This window comes from Aplosporella prunicola, assembly GCF_010093885.1.
Source record: "Aplosporella prunicola CBS 121167 unplaced genomic scaffold K452scaffold_30, whole genome shotgun sequence".
Lineage (NCBI taxonomy): Eukaryota > Fungi > Ascomycota > Dothideomycetes > Botryosphaeriales > Aplosporellaceae > Aplosporella > Aplosporella prunicola.
This window is the reverse complement of record NW_022983558.1, coordinates 161957-177779: the sequence shown is the minus strand read 5'-3', so window position 1 is coordinate 177779 and position 15823 is coordinate 161957. Positions and strand designations below refer to the sequence as shown.

Sequence of the window (15823 nt, the reverse complement as noted above, 5' to 3'; positions counted from 1 at the left end):
TGGCCCAGCTCCCCATGAGATACATCCCAGGATGTACCAGTTTTCAGGTTGAGTGGATTGTCTATACCGACCATTTCCAAGAAGGCATCTCTTGCATTCCCAGAACTTTCAAACTTTTGTAAATCGAGCATGTTCAGAACAACCTTGTTGCCGGAGGAAGTTTATAACGGGTCGACCACTGTCGGTGTCTCCAAAATAATTTAGGAGCAAAGGTAGAGGTTCAGCGTCGTAGACGAATGTAACATCGGCCGGACGTTCACCTTGGCTTTCATCGTAATTGAAATCTACGAAGTGTTCCAAGCCAACGAGTAGCAAACGACATGCGTTCGCGCCAGAGTCCAAGAACATTGATGCCAATTGGCAATCGAAGCGATTATGTCGATGTCATGTAGCATCAAATTCCCCAAAGCATTGCCTCTTATAAAACCGGCCCGACTGCCCGCTAGGATGGTTAGAAAACAAATAAAGGCTGGTTCTAGTCTGGTAGTAAAGATCAGATCCACGCCTGCTTGTAAAATGTTATGAACAAGAGTAATCCGAGCCTTTAAATCATTGAAGACGAATTTGTAGACCTTACTACCTTCTTTTAAATCCGAAAGCATCGTCACATAGAACCACGAAGCATGGTCGCCGGTTTTCGGAAATGGTTCGTCTACTGGAAAAGCCCATCCCTTTAGAGTACAAAGGAGGACCGTTGTACACTGTTCTGTCGAAAAGTTTGGCAGCTCCGCCAAGACACTGTACAAAAGTCCATATATTGCACGGAGTGCTGCGAACGGCGCTAGCCCTTCGTAGACACTACGAAATGAGCTGATGAACAGTACAACCGACCAGTGATCCTCCTGACCGGAGCCACATGCCGGTTCAGAAGGAGGGAGAAGCCCTTGCACTTGAAAGTCTAGTTGTTTCAGTAAAGCACTCTGTTCGGGTTTTCGCTCCAATTCAAGACACCGTATAGATATCAATGCTTCCGAAACAGTTTGCTCTAGATATTCAAATGGGAATTTGAAGAGTTTTGGATAACCTTGTATTTCAGCAGCCAACAATATTCCAATTCGGCGAATGTAAGCTTCTGCTCTGGATACCAAAGGATCTCAAGGACCCTGGGGGTGGGAACCGGTGAGTTCAAGGGCCTGGGGAGATTCTCGGAAGGAGTCAAAAACAGTCTTATGGAGAAACCGAACATTCATATGTTCAGCTATAGCCAAAGAAATAATATTTTCGGGAATTTTATTAGAGTAGAGGTGCTTATTATTGCTGAACAGAGATTCAAATTGCAGCAGGCCTCCACACCTCTGTTGCAGCTGGACAAGGGTCCGATTGCAATCCCTTAGCAGAGCTTTGTAGTCCTCATCGTCTTGAAGATTCGGAGTCGGACTTTTCTTCTTCTCCATTCCAAAGTCCATAAGGGAAAGCGTGAGTACCGATGCTGTCAGAGCAGGATTTGAATTGTCCAAGAGAAGAATTTGGAAGATACGCATTGCTTCAAGTCGGTATCTCTCATCAATGCGAAGCAAGATCCTACGGTACAATTCTGATAGTTGAATTGGCAACTCATCAACTCTTGATTGTAATTCATCAAAGTCATCGCCATTCAGAATGCCTTCGAGAACAGAAGCGGTTGCTAGACTAACCCAAAGAAAAACGCCCTCAGCCTTTCGTAACATCGTGGAGGTAAGCGTGATCGTTTGTTGTTCTGATAGCAGGGCCTGAGTTGCTGCAGTTCTGATTTTTCCGGAAACAAAACTGAGAATGTCCGGTTCCGTGAGCTCTTGCAGGCGGATTTGTGGACTAGCTTCCAATATCTTGCGAAAGGCTGCCCATGGTCGGCTGCCGATTACGCATTTAAGATTAGCTCCGGAAGAGATGTGGTACAACAACTTCACTAGCTCTGTGGGGTCTCCCATGTACTCGTCTAGTCCATCGGCGAAAATGCAAAGCTTCAACGGTCTCTCGTTTTGCAAGGTGAGAGCTTGAAATACCCGAAGCAAGCGGTTTTGTGTCTATTCGTGCAACCCTATGACTGGATCTACATCAAGAAAGGCCATCAAATTGGGGGTCGATTTCAAGATTTGGTAGAGAATTGTTCGAAGAAATCCTTCTTGGGAACGTTGAAGTGTCACGCCTTGTGACCAAAAGAAGTGCGTTGCAATGAACATATTTGCCGGGCCAGCCCACGAAGCTTGCGCTGCTTTATTTTCTGGGTGCTCAGTGATGTACTTGATCAGGGTAGATTTGCCTGAGCCGACTTTTCCAGATATCCAGTAGATACCGTTACCATTTTTGAGCCATTGCAATAGATTTGGGTTTTTAGCGTAAGCACTGTTTCGGTCCGTTATCTTAAAGACCCATTCGTATGTGTCTGGGTACACCTCCGATATCTGTTCTCTTCGGGAGGTAATCTCTGGGAAAAACAAACTGGCAAGCACAGCTTTTTGATGGTCCTCTTCTGCGCTGGCTTGTAGAGATCCACTTCTAGCCTCTAGCCTGTTCATTTTCACCATTGCTTCGGCATGCTGACTGTCCATTTTTGTGATAATCTTGGTGTGGTTGTCCAAAATTTGGCTCAGTTTTGTTTTCCCGTCCTCCAATTTGAGAATGATGTTCTGTACTTTAGCGTCCAGGTTATCAAATGCTTGGTCTGTTCGAAGTGCTGTCAGGTCGTGGTTGTTCCTATCAGTGTACACGTTAGTAAATTTCATTTCAACTGAGAGGGTACACCATATTGAGCGTTACCTGAGATCGAGTAGTAACTGAGTTTCCAGAGCCCTTTGACAAGACGCAAGATCGTCATCCAGCTTTTCGATTGCGGATTTCTTGAGCAACGCTGTCATTGCCCTTGTCATCTTGGAGTGACCGTCCGCATTTCCAAGCTTCTTCAAAAGATTGGTTGCAGCATTTTTGCATAATTGTGCAATATCGAGAAGCTTCTGTTCATAGCTTTGGAGCGGTTCTGGTTGTGAAGATAATGATTCTTGGAGGGAGTCCGTGGCGTTCTTGAGTGCCATGATGACCTCTCTTTGTGTCGGGTTGCTTTTCCCACTCTTGAAAATATCATTGTAGACAGGCATGGCCTTGCGACTCCAATCGATGACCTGTGTCGGTTTGATCTCCCCGCTCTCAAAAATATCATGGCAGATAAGCACTCCCTTGCGTCCCCAGTCGATGACCTTGATGATGTTGACGGCAAACGCAAAAGCTTCCATTCTGAATGACGGTTAGAAGTCGGGAATAGGAAGAGTTAAAGATGAAGTTATCTACTTGCAAGAAATGCCGCGTCTGTAGCAATGAATAGCAAGTGTAGGTTTAAGAAAGTACGTTGCCTAATCGCATATTTAAAGCTAGACTATTTGAACCGTGTGATTGCAACATTTGTTAGCAATCAACTATTGAATAAACAGTGACATTCAAGCATTTTGTTGCAACAAAGAAGCGTTACCTTCTATTGGGCACCTGACTGCATCAAAAATGCATCAAATGGGTCAAAAACAAACAAATGCACTACAAGTGACGCATCCTTGTTTGATGCAATTAGACGTTTAGTCCGCGTTATGCGTGCTTGTAGAAGTATTGGATTACAAACACTTTGAGTTCTCCGCCCTTGTAGGCAAAATTGTATGTAGAATTCAGAGAAAGGAAATGACTTACTCCGCGCATTTCTCCAACGATGTGTTTAATAACTTCCTATCATGTTGACAGCAACACTTTAGTACTTAGAGTCGTTCGGGAACAAAGCGGATTTCGGGTAGAGGCCACTAGAACCGACTGCTTGAGGGCGAGGTTGTCATTGAGGCAGGCCATGGTACGAAGCGGCTTCACGGCCACGCGTTGGGAGGAGAAAGATTGCGGAGCGGAAGTAGTTGGTGACCCTCGTGACACACGTGAGTGGCACGTGATTGTAGATTAGTGAATACAAACTCAATGCCATTGGCGCCATCATTCTAGTTTGTAAATCAAAACCATATTGTTACTTCACTTTCAAGCTTTTGTTGCACAGGAAGCGTGCACTACTTATTTATACGACAAACATCGTGTAAACTTAGAAAACACCATGTGAGCGCCTCCGCCTTTCCCCAGATCTCGGCACAAAAACGGGCAGCCACGCCCGCCAGTCGTCAAGACAACAACCACAACGCCAGCGCATGCTACTACCTATCCATCATGCCTGCCATACCATGAACAGCCGCCTCGTCTTTCTCCGCCATTACGCAGCCGGTGACAGAACAGAATCAGCCATCGCGACTGGGCTCACAAACTCACATCGTCGAAAGTGCTACGTCAACAAGACGATCTGCCAGACTAGCCTCACTACTTGCAATAGACTTCTTTCGTTACGTAACAAGTTGATGGCCGTGTCTCGGCCTGATGTTTCTACTTGATGCATGCTGACATTCCGTTGATAGATCGTTCCTGAAGCAGAGGTGGGCATGAGAGCACGAACGTGCCCTGATGTTTACCCGTCCATGGAACGTTTCCTACAACAGCAGAGCTGCCGATCTCGATCGCGCATCGCGCTGCACGACCGATGCGATGGCAATCTTGACGATCTCCTCCGTCAACGTGACCCTCTTGCTCCTCGCGGAACTTCGTCTGCTCTTTATTCCCGGCCATCACATCATATGCGAGCTCGCGTCGCTAGCCACCTCGATAACAGCATGCTTTTGACCATGCCCCTCCTCCGTCGTCACACCGCCGACTAGAGACTCGAATCAGGTCGTCCGTGTGTTTTCGTACACAATCCGCCAGTCGTTTAGAGCTGTGGGGTTGATATACTGTTTGCGGGTTGCTGGCACCATGATCGCGTGCAAGATGATGGCGGGACTTGATCTGATTGGAGTGCACATGCTCAAATGATGAGGGTTTCTAGTGCTTGCGGTGGCGAGTAGGGCCTCGAGCGGAAAGCATGTGCAGTAAGGCAAGGCCCATGTCATTGAAAGAGATCTTACTCGCGTACACCAGCTCAGAAACGACCAACTCCGAACTCGAACAAATTCTACCCTTCCGCTACTAAATCCGACCCCACCGCTCTCTACCACGTATCCGCGCCCCTGAACCCCACCAAAACTCCACCGCCTCAATATCTCCGCGACCCTCCCAATTCTCGGTGTTAACCGTATCCGGAAAGGCGTCGGCAAGCGCTCCGACATCCTTCAGTTCGATCGATTGGCCGACTTGTTTAGTTCTGAACATGTCAGGGTGCGGAGAACGTGGAGGCTCGTGTTTTGGATAAAGTGGTTTCCATCTCAGTGCTCAGTCCCCCTTAGGCCCACTGCTCCTGGAAGACGGACCGAGCCGCACAGACAGGTAAATAACTAGCCACGTTCTTGCTTTTTCTCACTACTACCTACAGTACCTACTTCTCATCTTTAATCATGTCTGCAAACCGCCTCTCGCGACTTCCTCCGTGGGCAAGCCGCTGGCTCGGCTACCGCGCGGAGCCCTCCGCACCGCTCCCCGCCTACATTGTCTACGCTTGGTCCTTCATCGCAGCCTTCAGCGGCCTCGCAGTCCTGCAATCCTTATTCCACTACTCGCACTATTTCACCGCGCGCCATGTGCCCGGCCTCGTTGCCTCATACGTGCGTCCGAAAACCCTCTCCACGACCCTCCTTCTCCAACCATCCGTCTGACACGCAAGACTCGAATAGGGCGCCTCCGCTGTCCTCGTCTACGGCACGCCGCACCTCCCACTGGCTCAGCCGCGCTCTCTCGTCGGGGGACACTTCCTAGGCGCGCTCGTCGGAATCTGCATCACGAAGCTGTTCAGCCTGATGCCATCGGAGACGCAGTTCGAATCGCTACGGTGGCTGGCAGCGTCGCTGTCGACAGCCGTGGCCATCGTTCTCATGCAAATGACCGAGACAATTCACCCGCCCGCGGGCGCTACGGCACTCATGCCCGCCCTCGACCACGCCATATGGGAGCTTTCGTGGTATTTCCTGCCCATCGTGCTGCTCTCCTCGACCCTGGTGCTAGCCGTTGCGCTGCTGTTCAACAATGTCCAGCGCGTATATCCGGTATTTTGGTTCGTGCCTGCGCCACCGCCGTCGCCGCCGTCCCCGCAGCCTGTGGAGGGGGAGAGGCTTTCGGCGGAGAATGATGCCGAGATGTTGGGTGTTCATGTGGATGAGAAGTGTTAGAGAAGTAGTAATGCTGTGGCTGGAGCGGGAGCGTGGGCAAAAAGTGATTTTGGGGAGTCTGGAGTTGGGTGTTGCTGTCAAACAAAAAGTTATAGATTCAGGATATTTGAGCGATTACATCTACATACATGGCTTAGGTCACTTCACCTCCAGTCATTTCTCAGCGCAGTAACGGAGCACAACTACGTGTTTTCTCCCCATCAGGTGAAATATCTCACGCACCTCATTTCCCAGCCACTCCATCCACGCAGCAGTAAAAAAAAAAAAACTCTACACCCAAATCCTTGCCAGGCATACGTAATCGGAGAAATGTCATCAGTGGTACAATCTCCGAGGCCTCCTCGGAGATCCTACGGCGGGCTAGAGCGGCCGGTCGCGCGAGCTAATGAGCAGGCTACGGCGGGGTAATACGGCAAGAACCGCGGAACCACCGAGCGTGGATTCGGCGTTACGGATGGTGGTGGGTGGTGCTATGGTGAGTGGCTTTGTTATACTGCTTGTAGGAGCATGTGGGAAAGGGGTTTAGCGTGCTGGTGGCTTGTTTGGCTGGTTGGTTTGGTTGGGTTTGGGTGTGGGAGGTTGATGGGCTGGATTGTGGTTGCATCAGTGAGTGATTTTTCGCTTGGAGGCTATACTGGCTTGGGGATTTTGGTTTTGGGGTAGCTGTGGAAGGTGGATGTGTTAGATAGGCTAGCTTTGAGAGCAGCTAGAGGAGTGCTTTTCTCTCCATGTATGAAGTTTGATGCTGCAAGGCCGCTAAGTGAAGTATTGTGCGAGTTGATGACGATACTACTTACACAGGTCGATATGCATCCTGTGTATTTGCTTGGATAAGGGGTTATTGTTTATACGTGTGTTCGTATTGGTAGATAATGCGGTTGATGAAGCATACATATATTTGCTTTGCGGATTAACTTTCTCCTTCGCTGCGTTCCTTGCCCGTGACATGCTTCGCTCCTTCTCTCTATATCTCTTTGTATGTGAACATGCGTGTAAATTAGGAAGAGAGTTCTTCTCTTCGCCGTGTTTGCCACGTACTTTGAAGCATGTTAATTCTACAGCCTCTGCTATTATCGGACTTTCCGGCTCGGCTGTCTATTCTAAGAATAGTAAACCCGAGAATCCTAGTTCGTTATTTCCACACTCGGTAAGGGTTACGGGATGACACGAAAAGCCACGGGGCGGGGATACAATAGCGAGTAACATAGTAGAGTCGTCATCACTGCATGGATCTATCTAGTAACACTGCTTTTCTTTGACTTGTCTTTGACGAAGTATTCACTCCCAGCCCCTGTATGATAATTGTTTTGCTTGGCGCACTATTTTAATGCTTTCTTTGTGATCCACGCTACTGTTCTGTCCGTGTGTTTTGAACAGGTGTTGCGTGGTGAAATCTTGTGAGTACCATCCTGGACGACATGAACTTTCGAGCCACCCTGATCATGTAAGTTCTTTGAAACTAGCGGCGCAAGCCTCTAACTAAGAATAAGTTGAAAGCCACTGCCGGCAAAATACACAAAAGTGCAGTTGCTGCTCCGGCAAGGCAAATCCAGCCGTTCATGCCCGTAAAAAGTTATTTTCAGACGAGGCAGAAACCTCCTAGGGCATAGGATACTGAATGATAGCTCAGAATACATGGTATCCTAGTTCTATAAGGTATTTACCAAGGCGAGGCTGAAATATGCACCTTTCTAAAAATAATTTTGCTTATGCGCCACGATATTTCCGGCTGTGCAACTTCGACCAACACCATTTATTATAGACCTCTCAAAAAGCAATGAGAGAAATCCTGACCTAATAGCGGGGGTATTTAAGTCGCATTGCTCCACAATAAGAGAAATATCATCATACCAACCATCTTGAGCTCTATCCCGCCTACGACTACATCAAACATGCAAACCACTCTTGGCCTTATCATTTTGGCAGCCGCCGTATCTGCCTTCCCGACCACCGATGACCCTCATATGGCAATCTCCCGCTACCGCCGTTGTGGGCCTGTTTCACAGTACGAAAACCAGAAAGCCGAAGACTGGCAATCCTCCAATACGGACCAGTGGCTCAGTACTTGGGTGGATGGCCATTCTGAAGATGTCTCCAGCAACCCTTATGGTTTTGCCGGCGCTTTCGGAAAATGGGCCATAGGTAACCCCGACTGGTCCTGCCGTGACGACGGCTCAGCAAGCTCATGCGACCTGGACCTCTGCGACAACCGCGTGCTTAACGAGCGCGGCGATGATATTCGTCCGACGTACTATGTGCTCGAGAGTATCAACAGACTGCACTCATATTTCAATGGGATAAGCCAAGCTTTCCAAGTCAGTGCGATCGCCTCATCGCTAAGGAAGGAATCTTGGTCTAAAACGTTTTACCAACCGAAGGACGACAGCAAATCCATCGACGCCTTGAAAACAGTTCTCAATGGGCTTACAACGGTTGTTGGCATCGGTGCTGCTTTCGCGGGTGGAGTCGGAGGCGGTATATCGGCTCTTGCTAGTGGTGCTTCGGCAACTGCGCAAGTTTATATGCAGGCAGCGTAAGTGAAGTAGCACAGTCATAAGAGTTTCAAGATAGTTAAGCGCTAACATCTTGTAGAAAAGATGATACATTCGACAAAGATGCTGAGCTTGGTAGCGTCCTCGCCAATGTCGTTGTGGAGTCAATGAAAGACTTCACCCACGCGAATAATGAGCTTGTTGCAGGCAAAGATTACGCTAGTACCGGCGATATCAAGACCTACCTTTCCGGCGGCACTTTTGTGGACTTTCCCGGTGTCGACAAAAACGCTGTCATCGACGTGATGAACGCTTTCCTTCTTGGACATGCTATCAACCAGCTCTGGCGCCAACAAAAAGTCTTCATCTTGGGCGGTGGGAAGTGTGGTGACGGCGAGGGTATCGGCAGTGGCCCTCAGGACTACAGCATTTGCCGCGACGGCAAGGCGTGGTATCTGTACTACTGGCACGAAGGCAAGAAGCCTGTTCTTACAAGCAAGCAGTGGGGCTATGTCACAATGCCACCGGGAGCAGACAAGCTTGGCTCTGATGACTTCACAGGAATAACCATCAGTGATATTATCAGCTCCTCTGTCGATGCATACAACGTCGCAGAATACAACTATGACTCCGAAAAAGCCGCAGAGCGTGTCAATGAAGCCCTCCGAGATGGCTGGCGCAACCCAGGCAAACAAGGTCCTTCATGGGAAGGAACTTTCACGATCCCAGTTTGCGATGTTGGTAGCGCGGTGGGCCAAGATTGGAAATGGAAGGAGTTTATCCTTGAAGAGTATGACGAGGATGCTAGGCCCGTATGGTGTGGACCAATTTGCAGCAATGACTGGGAGAAGACGAAGAGGTTTATCAACGCGGCAAACATGGACGGCTTTGAAAGCCCGAAGCATCTTTGTGTTGATGAAGGAGTTGACATTTATTACTGAGAAAGAGGGCCGAGCGGGACAAGGAAGGAGTTATAATAGCATAACGGGAAATGACAAGTTCTATTTGGCATCGATCGGTTTGCATGCTTCAACGTTGGTAACGTCCGTCATCGTGAAACGAGATTCATCTTGCAGCTAGATAAGGAGCATTCCATAGGGACTGCTTGTATCGTTCGCTGTCTCGCTAGACGGTGGATCTCGGTTTGCGGTGGCGGCCGTTACATGAAATCATGGAACCAGTTGTTGGTGGTTTGACTGACCACGTGTAGTAACCACATAAAAATGCGCTCCTGATCTCACCTGAATCGCCATTTCTGCCACATCATTCTAACAAATTACCATCATGGCAACACAATGCCCCAGCACTAGGTTGCAGGAACTTATGCGCTATCGCCGGGACCTGGAAGACAAATTAGCGAACGCTCGTCTTAACGACTCACTGGGTCCTCGAGAGGTTGATTCCAGCCCAGTACGTCGCTCGAATGGGTTGGGACGTCTTCTTAATTCACTAGCTCTTGGAGACTCGGATTCCGTCGCAGCAAAAAAATATACGAGTGAGCTGGGGAGCATGCTCTCCGTCAGGTCTACCGTTTCCACCGGAGAAGAACTTCAGAGCGAGCTCCGACTCCGACTCATCGGTTGGGGTGCATGCGGGATGGTTTATTCTCTTGAAGGCCATACAATCGCGTACAAACTCGCCAAAAACGACGACAATCAGCTCTGGAACGACTATGTCAGCCACACGGCAATATACAAAGCAGTTATGAAGACTCCCGAAGTATGCAAAGACATCCTTATTCCAACATCACACTACTTCGTCCCCTCTACCGACACGAAGTGGTGGAATGAAAACGGTCAACACTTTCCCTATGACGCAAACGTGTCGATTCCCAACAACGTTCTTCTAATGGACAGGATAAACCCCTTGCCTTCTATCATCCGCACCAGGCTCATCGAGTTATACTGTCCTCCAAAGCTGAAGGACGAAGCTTACAGTACCCGTGGCAATTACGACTGCCTAATCCGCCCGTATCTCGGCCGCCGCCAGGACCCACCGCTCCAGTTCTTTAGCTTGCGCAACTATAAGCTGTTCCTCAACCAAATGGAAGATATGAACATTGACACCATGGAGATTGCACGGTAAATGGCCGGCGCGTTGGCAGCAATACACTGGAAAGCTCGCCGTGATGCCCGCGACGTGGAGTTTATCCTCGGCAGCACGCCTACGCAACAACCCGTCACACCGATGTCTGCGGAGGTCGATAAATTGCCACCTCACACGAAGGTTGAGGACCAGATCCACATGCGGTAGTGTTTCCGCCGTCGTGCTGTTTCTTTGTGGCTCCTCGACTTCAACCAGTGTTCCGAGATCACCATGGATGAAGCCGGTGTGGCAGCGGCGGTAGACGCTTTCGTCGTTAATGATCCTTACTATCCTCGTCCTGGAACCTTATACGCCGACGACGATGATGATCTTTGGGATGAATTCGCCGAGAGATACCTGGACGTTTCGGCGAAGATCCTAGTGTCGGAGACTGGACCACAGCCGCAATTTATAGAACTACTGCCGCAGTTATTCATTCAGGGTGTGATCGGAAGGCTCAAGGCCAAGGAAGAACGCAAGAGGGAATCTCTAAGAAGTTTAATGACTGATATTTGGGCGGAGTAACGTCCGTCACCGTCAACCGAGAGCCACCGCCGCCTAACGAGATAACGATGCGTGTATGGAGTGGAAACTAAACCTAGCCAGGATGTTTGTACGTATGTATACACCTAAGGATATCCTTGCTTATATCCAGGACTCAAACATGTAGCTAGGCAAGGAATGTCCTATGGGGACTGCTTATATCGTCCTTTGTCTCGCTATACGGTAGATCTCGGTTGACGGCAAGGGGTGTTAGGTGCGCTCGAAGACCCTTTCGCTCATATCCAGGGCTCGGGTTGTAGCTGTACAGGAAGTATTCCATGGTGATTGCTTGCATCCTTTCCTATCTCGCTAGATGGTGGGTCTCGGTTGACGATGACGGACGTCAAACCCTGCTGGCAGGGAAAGCTTTTCTTTTTGTGCTTTTTCTTATTTAGTTCCTTGTCATCCAGCGTACAGCATTACTGCAGGAGTAGTTCACGCAATCGACTTACTATTGTTCTCTTCTATTCCTGCATACTCGTTACTGAGATAGCAATTTACCGGCTTCTGTCAAGGTTTAATTAGCTATGCGTAGAGACAATGTTTTACCCGCGTGGCGTGAATTCTTTGAGTCTTTCATGCGCACCCGTGCATGGTGTTCCACGTGATGCGGCCCCGACAAAGCGGCCGAGCTTGCGGGCTTTGTCCGGGCAGCGGAGCCGTGCTCGATGCTCTGCGACAGGGCGACGAGAAGTGGGAGAGGGCAATGTGCCAAATCTGCCCTCCAAGAAAGCCTCTGCCCCGCAGAGATCCCACCTGATTGTTTCTTGTGGCCTGACCGAGATGCTACTAGAGGTAGCATCATCTTATCCCAAGCCCATCTCGGCCTACCTCCACCGCGCATTTCGCTCTTCGACGCCTGCCGTCGTCGCCCGCCTCCATTCATCGCGGTCTTCTTTATCGACGGTCGCGAAGGTTCTCATCGGCTTATGCGACAGGTGCGCGAGCTGATATATGCGCGGCGTGGCATGGCGAGCCTGGGAGATGCGGTCGGCATCGGTGCTGGACGGAAACGCCATCAGGTGCGGTTGAGAGCGAGACATGATTGCGGATGAAAGAGATGGCGACGTATCGAGGCGACAGGGAAAGGATGGTTCTGTGAGGCTCGCAGCAGATGATGGCAGCGCAAGGTTGGGTTGAAGGTGTGTCCGTCGAAAGTGGTTGACGCGAGCGTCATTGACGCGACCGTCGCGCGCCGCAGCGCGGCTGTTCCGCAACCGTTTGGCGACATCACACTGGAGGTCTGGAGACTTTTGGGTAGGTTCATAACGTTATGGATGCGTAACGGGTCTCATCGCGGGAAGATGGTGATGCGGACGGGCAGAGTTTGTTTGTGCAACCGTCGTCGACGCGGCAACGGTTACATACCCCGCTCTCCGCTACCCCGCACTTCCCCGTGACGAAATCGAAGTGAGGCTCGACTTGCTCCTCCAGGACGCAACAACAACGTGCAGGTTTCTAGCGATCAGGTGCGCACCCGGAGTGTCTGCCTCCTTCTGTGAAATCCGATTGGCCTCGATCAAGATCTGATTGTCTCGAATGCCGGCATCATGTTGCCGGGAAATTTGACGTCAACAAGCTTACTTCCTTTCGCAAGCAACGGGTCTGTTCACTCTATATTTGGTTATCTCCTAATAATAGCTGAGTAGCTGTGCCTGAGACCTCAAAGCAGCCTTGTCCATATCCCAGGTCAAAGGAACACAGCTGTGGCAGAGTGCAGACTGCGGCTAGGCACCAAAAATGGGAAGGGACCTGTCTGATGCCGAGCTAATTCAGGAAGAAATCCTGTCGGACGACGTTGCGCAAGAAGAGTACAATGTTGCGCTAAATCTCGATGTGTGAGGAAATGCCAAGTACACCATGGGATAGTCACTTCACAGGTTTGACAAGGCTGACATTCAGACTGGTACTGCAGCTGCACTCAGAAATCTAATTAGCCTAGTGTCCATGGGCTCCGGCCTGTGTGACCGGGCCGCAGGTCCATTCTGACTTGCTATTTGCTACTGAGCGTGCTACGGCTTTTACGGTGCTACTGTGAAGTATCTCTCAGGCTGTGTCGGCGGCTCTGCTGAACAGCCAACGTTACGACGGTGGTCCAAAAGATAGTATTTGTCTGGACCGTAGAGCATGCCATGAATGCTTATCCTACCGCCACTGACGTGGCCGAAACACAAGCTGACTACATGTACTCTCCGAGGGCGGTTAGGTGCATACAATGATGTCGTTCCCAAACTCTTGTGGAAGCTAAGGGGACACAGTGGTACCAACTAATTTCACCGGTCAGTGCTTCTGTACTATCCTTCCTAGGCTCTCATCCCATTAAAACGTTCGTTCTTCGAAAAATTCAGCTTGACAATTTCTTCTCAATCTTTTCCGAAAGCTCTATTTAACTTTTCTTCGAATGCTGTAACATACTATCCCGGAAAAGCACAAAAATCAATTATGGCGCCGACACTACAGGACCCTGATGGAGTTGATATGGTCCAACAACCTCCCATTTCCTTTCGGCCATCCCGAGAGTCTGGGCGAGACCGGCTGTCTTTCGAGTTAGGCATTCTAGACACAGCTGGAAGGTCTTCGTCACAGCTTTTGAACGACGACGTCTCCAGGGACAATGCACAGCACGCCTTCACAGAGGCGCCAGAACCTGTTGCAGAACCACTCATCCATGAAAGTTCGGCGAGCTCGAATGCGGCTGTTGAATCCGACCACAAGGCTTCACAAGCACCGAAGCTTGGACTGGTGGCCCCGATTTCCATGGCTGTTGCTTTTGTTGCTGGTATAGCCTTTTCCGCCGGTCATCATTTCTATTACTCCTGGCTAGACGGTCAAGTCGTTGGAAGCACTGATACGCAACAATACTCACTTCGGTAAGTCTGATTATCCGCCCTATCAATTTGGCTTCTCCAAAATGTATTAATTACAATCTAGATTTGGCAATGCTTTCGTCTTTCTCGCTAAATGCTGTTTCTGCGCTTCTGCAAACGTTGCATTTACCCAATGGCTGTGGAGAGCCCTCCGGCAGAAATACATCAGCACCAAAGGACTAGACGCTGCATTCTCTGCAAATGAGACGCTCCTGTCTTTCTTTGATTTGGATATGCTTTCCAAGGTTAAGATTGGCGCAATTTTGGCTGCTGCTACATGGTCCGATCCCTTTTTTCACAAAACCAAGTAGGGTACTTATTAGTCTACTAGGTGTATACCGCTTATCGCCCTTGTAACACCTGCTACGCTTTCCGTAAGACCGACTATACTGCAGGGCTTCGTAGTCGCGCCTGTTCCCATGCCTCTGTTCCCGCAATATCTTCCGTTAAACTCTACCGGATTTAATGGACTAGACTCGAGCCCGCAGCTATTAAGATGGACCACTATGCAACGAATTGCTGCGCTCATGTTAGCTGAGCAATACATAACCGACATTTCGCCCCGATTTGGAAAATTAATACTATCAACTGCCACCACTGGGCAACAGTTCGCCATTAGTCAGCCTTTCTCAAACGCAAATTCGAATTATTTGGTAGACTTTTATGCACCTAGGATCAAGTGCGACAAGTCATCGGCCGATGTTGCATACAATATGACTGTTGCTGCAGCCCGGTACCAACCCGGAAGTGGCTATGGCTATTACAATACGTCCAAAATGAACTTTACAAAGCTAGAGTACTTCCAATCTGACTTTGGATACTACAGGCAAATCGGCTATTTTGCTATAATCCCATTTAGAGACGTTTTCAACGTCAATAAAATATCCAACACAAAAGAAGAAGGATTATGGATCAAAACGTCCAACATAAAAGAAGAAGAATTTGGGTTCAATTCTGGGGAAAGCAATGAGCTGAATATTGTCATTAGGGACCATGATCCGGACACAAATGCAACTGTCCCAAAGTTTATTACTTGTCAACTATGGAACGCAAGTTGGACCGTCAACATCACATTCCGCGACAATGTCCAAAACGTGCAGGTAATGGGAGTAGAATTGCTAAACAGAACTACTTTACAACTTCGGAGTTGGGATCCATCTTTACCCTCCTCCCTTGGATACAACATGAACCAAGCTTTATACACAGCATACTTCCTTGGTATAGCAAAGAACCTCCTAGGATATATAATAGGCATTATGAGTCCACCACGAGGGACTTTCTTAAGTTACGGCTCGGATATCCAGAAGACTGTCCTTGCAGGCTCTACCGAGTATGTTGCAATGATGCGAAACAAGGGCGACGAGTGGAATGTTTCCCTACAGGAGTCACACAAGCCTCTTGCGGCTATGATCGAAGAGTTCAGTCAGAACGTAACGCTAAATATGATGGCCGATAACTATTTCAGGTATGTATAACGGCATCTCTTCCCACTACCGCGTTCTCTATTAAAGCTTTTGACTAATACGCCAACAGTGAATTAGTCAAAACAAACGTCACCAAAACAATACGAGAAACCAACAAAGTCGTTTACACCAACAAGGCACTAATGGGATCGCTATAACCAGCGCCCCCAGAACCTCGAAAATACTATCAAACGAATCAGCACAGCCTACTTACTTTGCAGACTAACTTGCAC

The 15823-nt window shown here is 49.1% G+C and overlaps 5 protein-coding genes across 5 annotated transcripts; 4 read left to right on the top strand and 1 right to left on the bottom strand.

Moving 5' to 3' along the window:
- Nucleotides 1-1094: 1094 nt before the first annotated feature.
- On the bottom strand, nucleotides 1095-3206 carry K452DRAFT_301992 (uncharacterized protein; the record flags this gene model as incomplete). The annotated part of the gene is made up of 3 exons (XM_033542519.1): nucleotides 1095-1952; nucleotides 2034-2673; nucleotides 2737-3206. The coding sequence occupies 3 exons, from the start codon at nucleotides 3204-3206 to the stop codon at nucleotides 1095-1097; spliced, it is 1968 nt and encodes a 655-aa protein (XP_033393123.1).
- A 2034-nt stretch (nucleotides 3207-5240) lies between these two features.
- On the top strand, nucleotides 5241-6590 carry K452DRAFT_291646 (uncharacterized protein). The gene is made up of 3 exons (XM_033541218.1): nucleotides 5241-5304; nucleotides 5351-5579; nucleotides 5649-6590. The coding sequence occupies exons 2-3, from the start codon at nucleotides 5373-5375 to the stop codon at nucleotides 6138-6140; spliced, it is 699 nt and encodes a 232-aa protein (XP_033393122.1). The 5' UTR covers nucleotides 5241-5304; nucleotides 5351-5372; the 3' UTR covers nucleotides 6141-6590.
- Nucleotides 6591-8104: 1514 nt separating this feature from the next.
- K452DRAFT_329273 (uncharacterized protein) lies at nucleotides 8105-9573 on the top strand (the record flags this gene model as incomplete). Its single annotated transcript, XM_033545046.1, has 2 exons — nucleotides 8105-8600; nucleotides 8738-9573. 2 exons carry the CDS (start codon nucleotides 8105-8107, stop codon nucleotides 9571-9573), a joined length of 1332 nt encoding a protein of 443 aa, XP_033393121.1.
- A 655-nt stretch (nucleotides 9574-10228) lies between these two features.
- Nucleotides 10229-11242, top strand: K452DRAFT_329272 (uncharacterized protein; the record flags this gene model as incomplete). Its single annotated transcript, XM_033545045.1, has 3 exons — nucleotides 10229-10713; nucleotides 10792-10831; nucleotides 10886-11242. 3 exons carry the CDS (start codon nucleotides 10229-10231, stop codon nucleotides 11240-11242), a joined length of 882 nt encoding a protein of 293 aa, XP_033393120.1.
- Nucleotides 11243-13702: 2460 nt separating this feature from the next.
- On the top strand, nucleotides 13703-15602 carry K452DRAFT_341160 (uncharacterized protein; the record flags this gene model as incomplete). Its single annotated transcript, XM_033545362.1, has 4 exons — nucleotides 13703-14130; nucleotides 14192-14407; nucleotides 14459-14501; nucleotides 14523-15602. 4 exons carry the CDS (start codon nucleotides 13703-13705, stop codon nucleotides 15600-15602), a joined length of 1767 nt encoding a protein of 588 aa, XP_033393119.1.
- Between the last annotated feature and the right edge of the window lie 221 nt (nucleotides 15603-15823).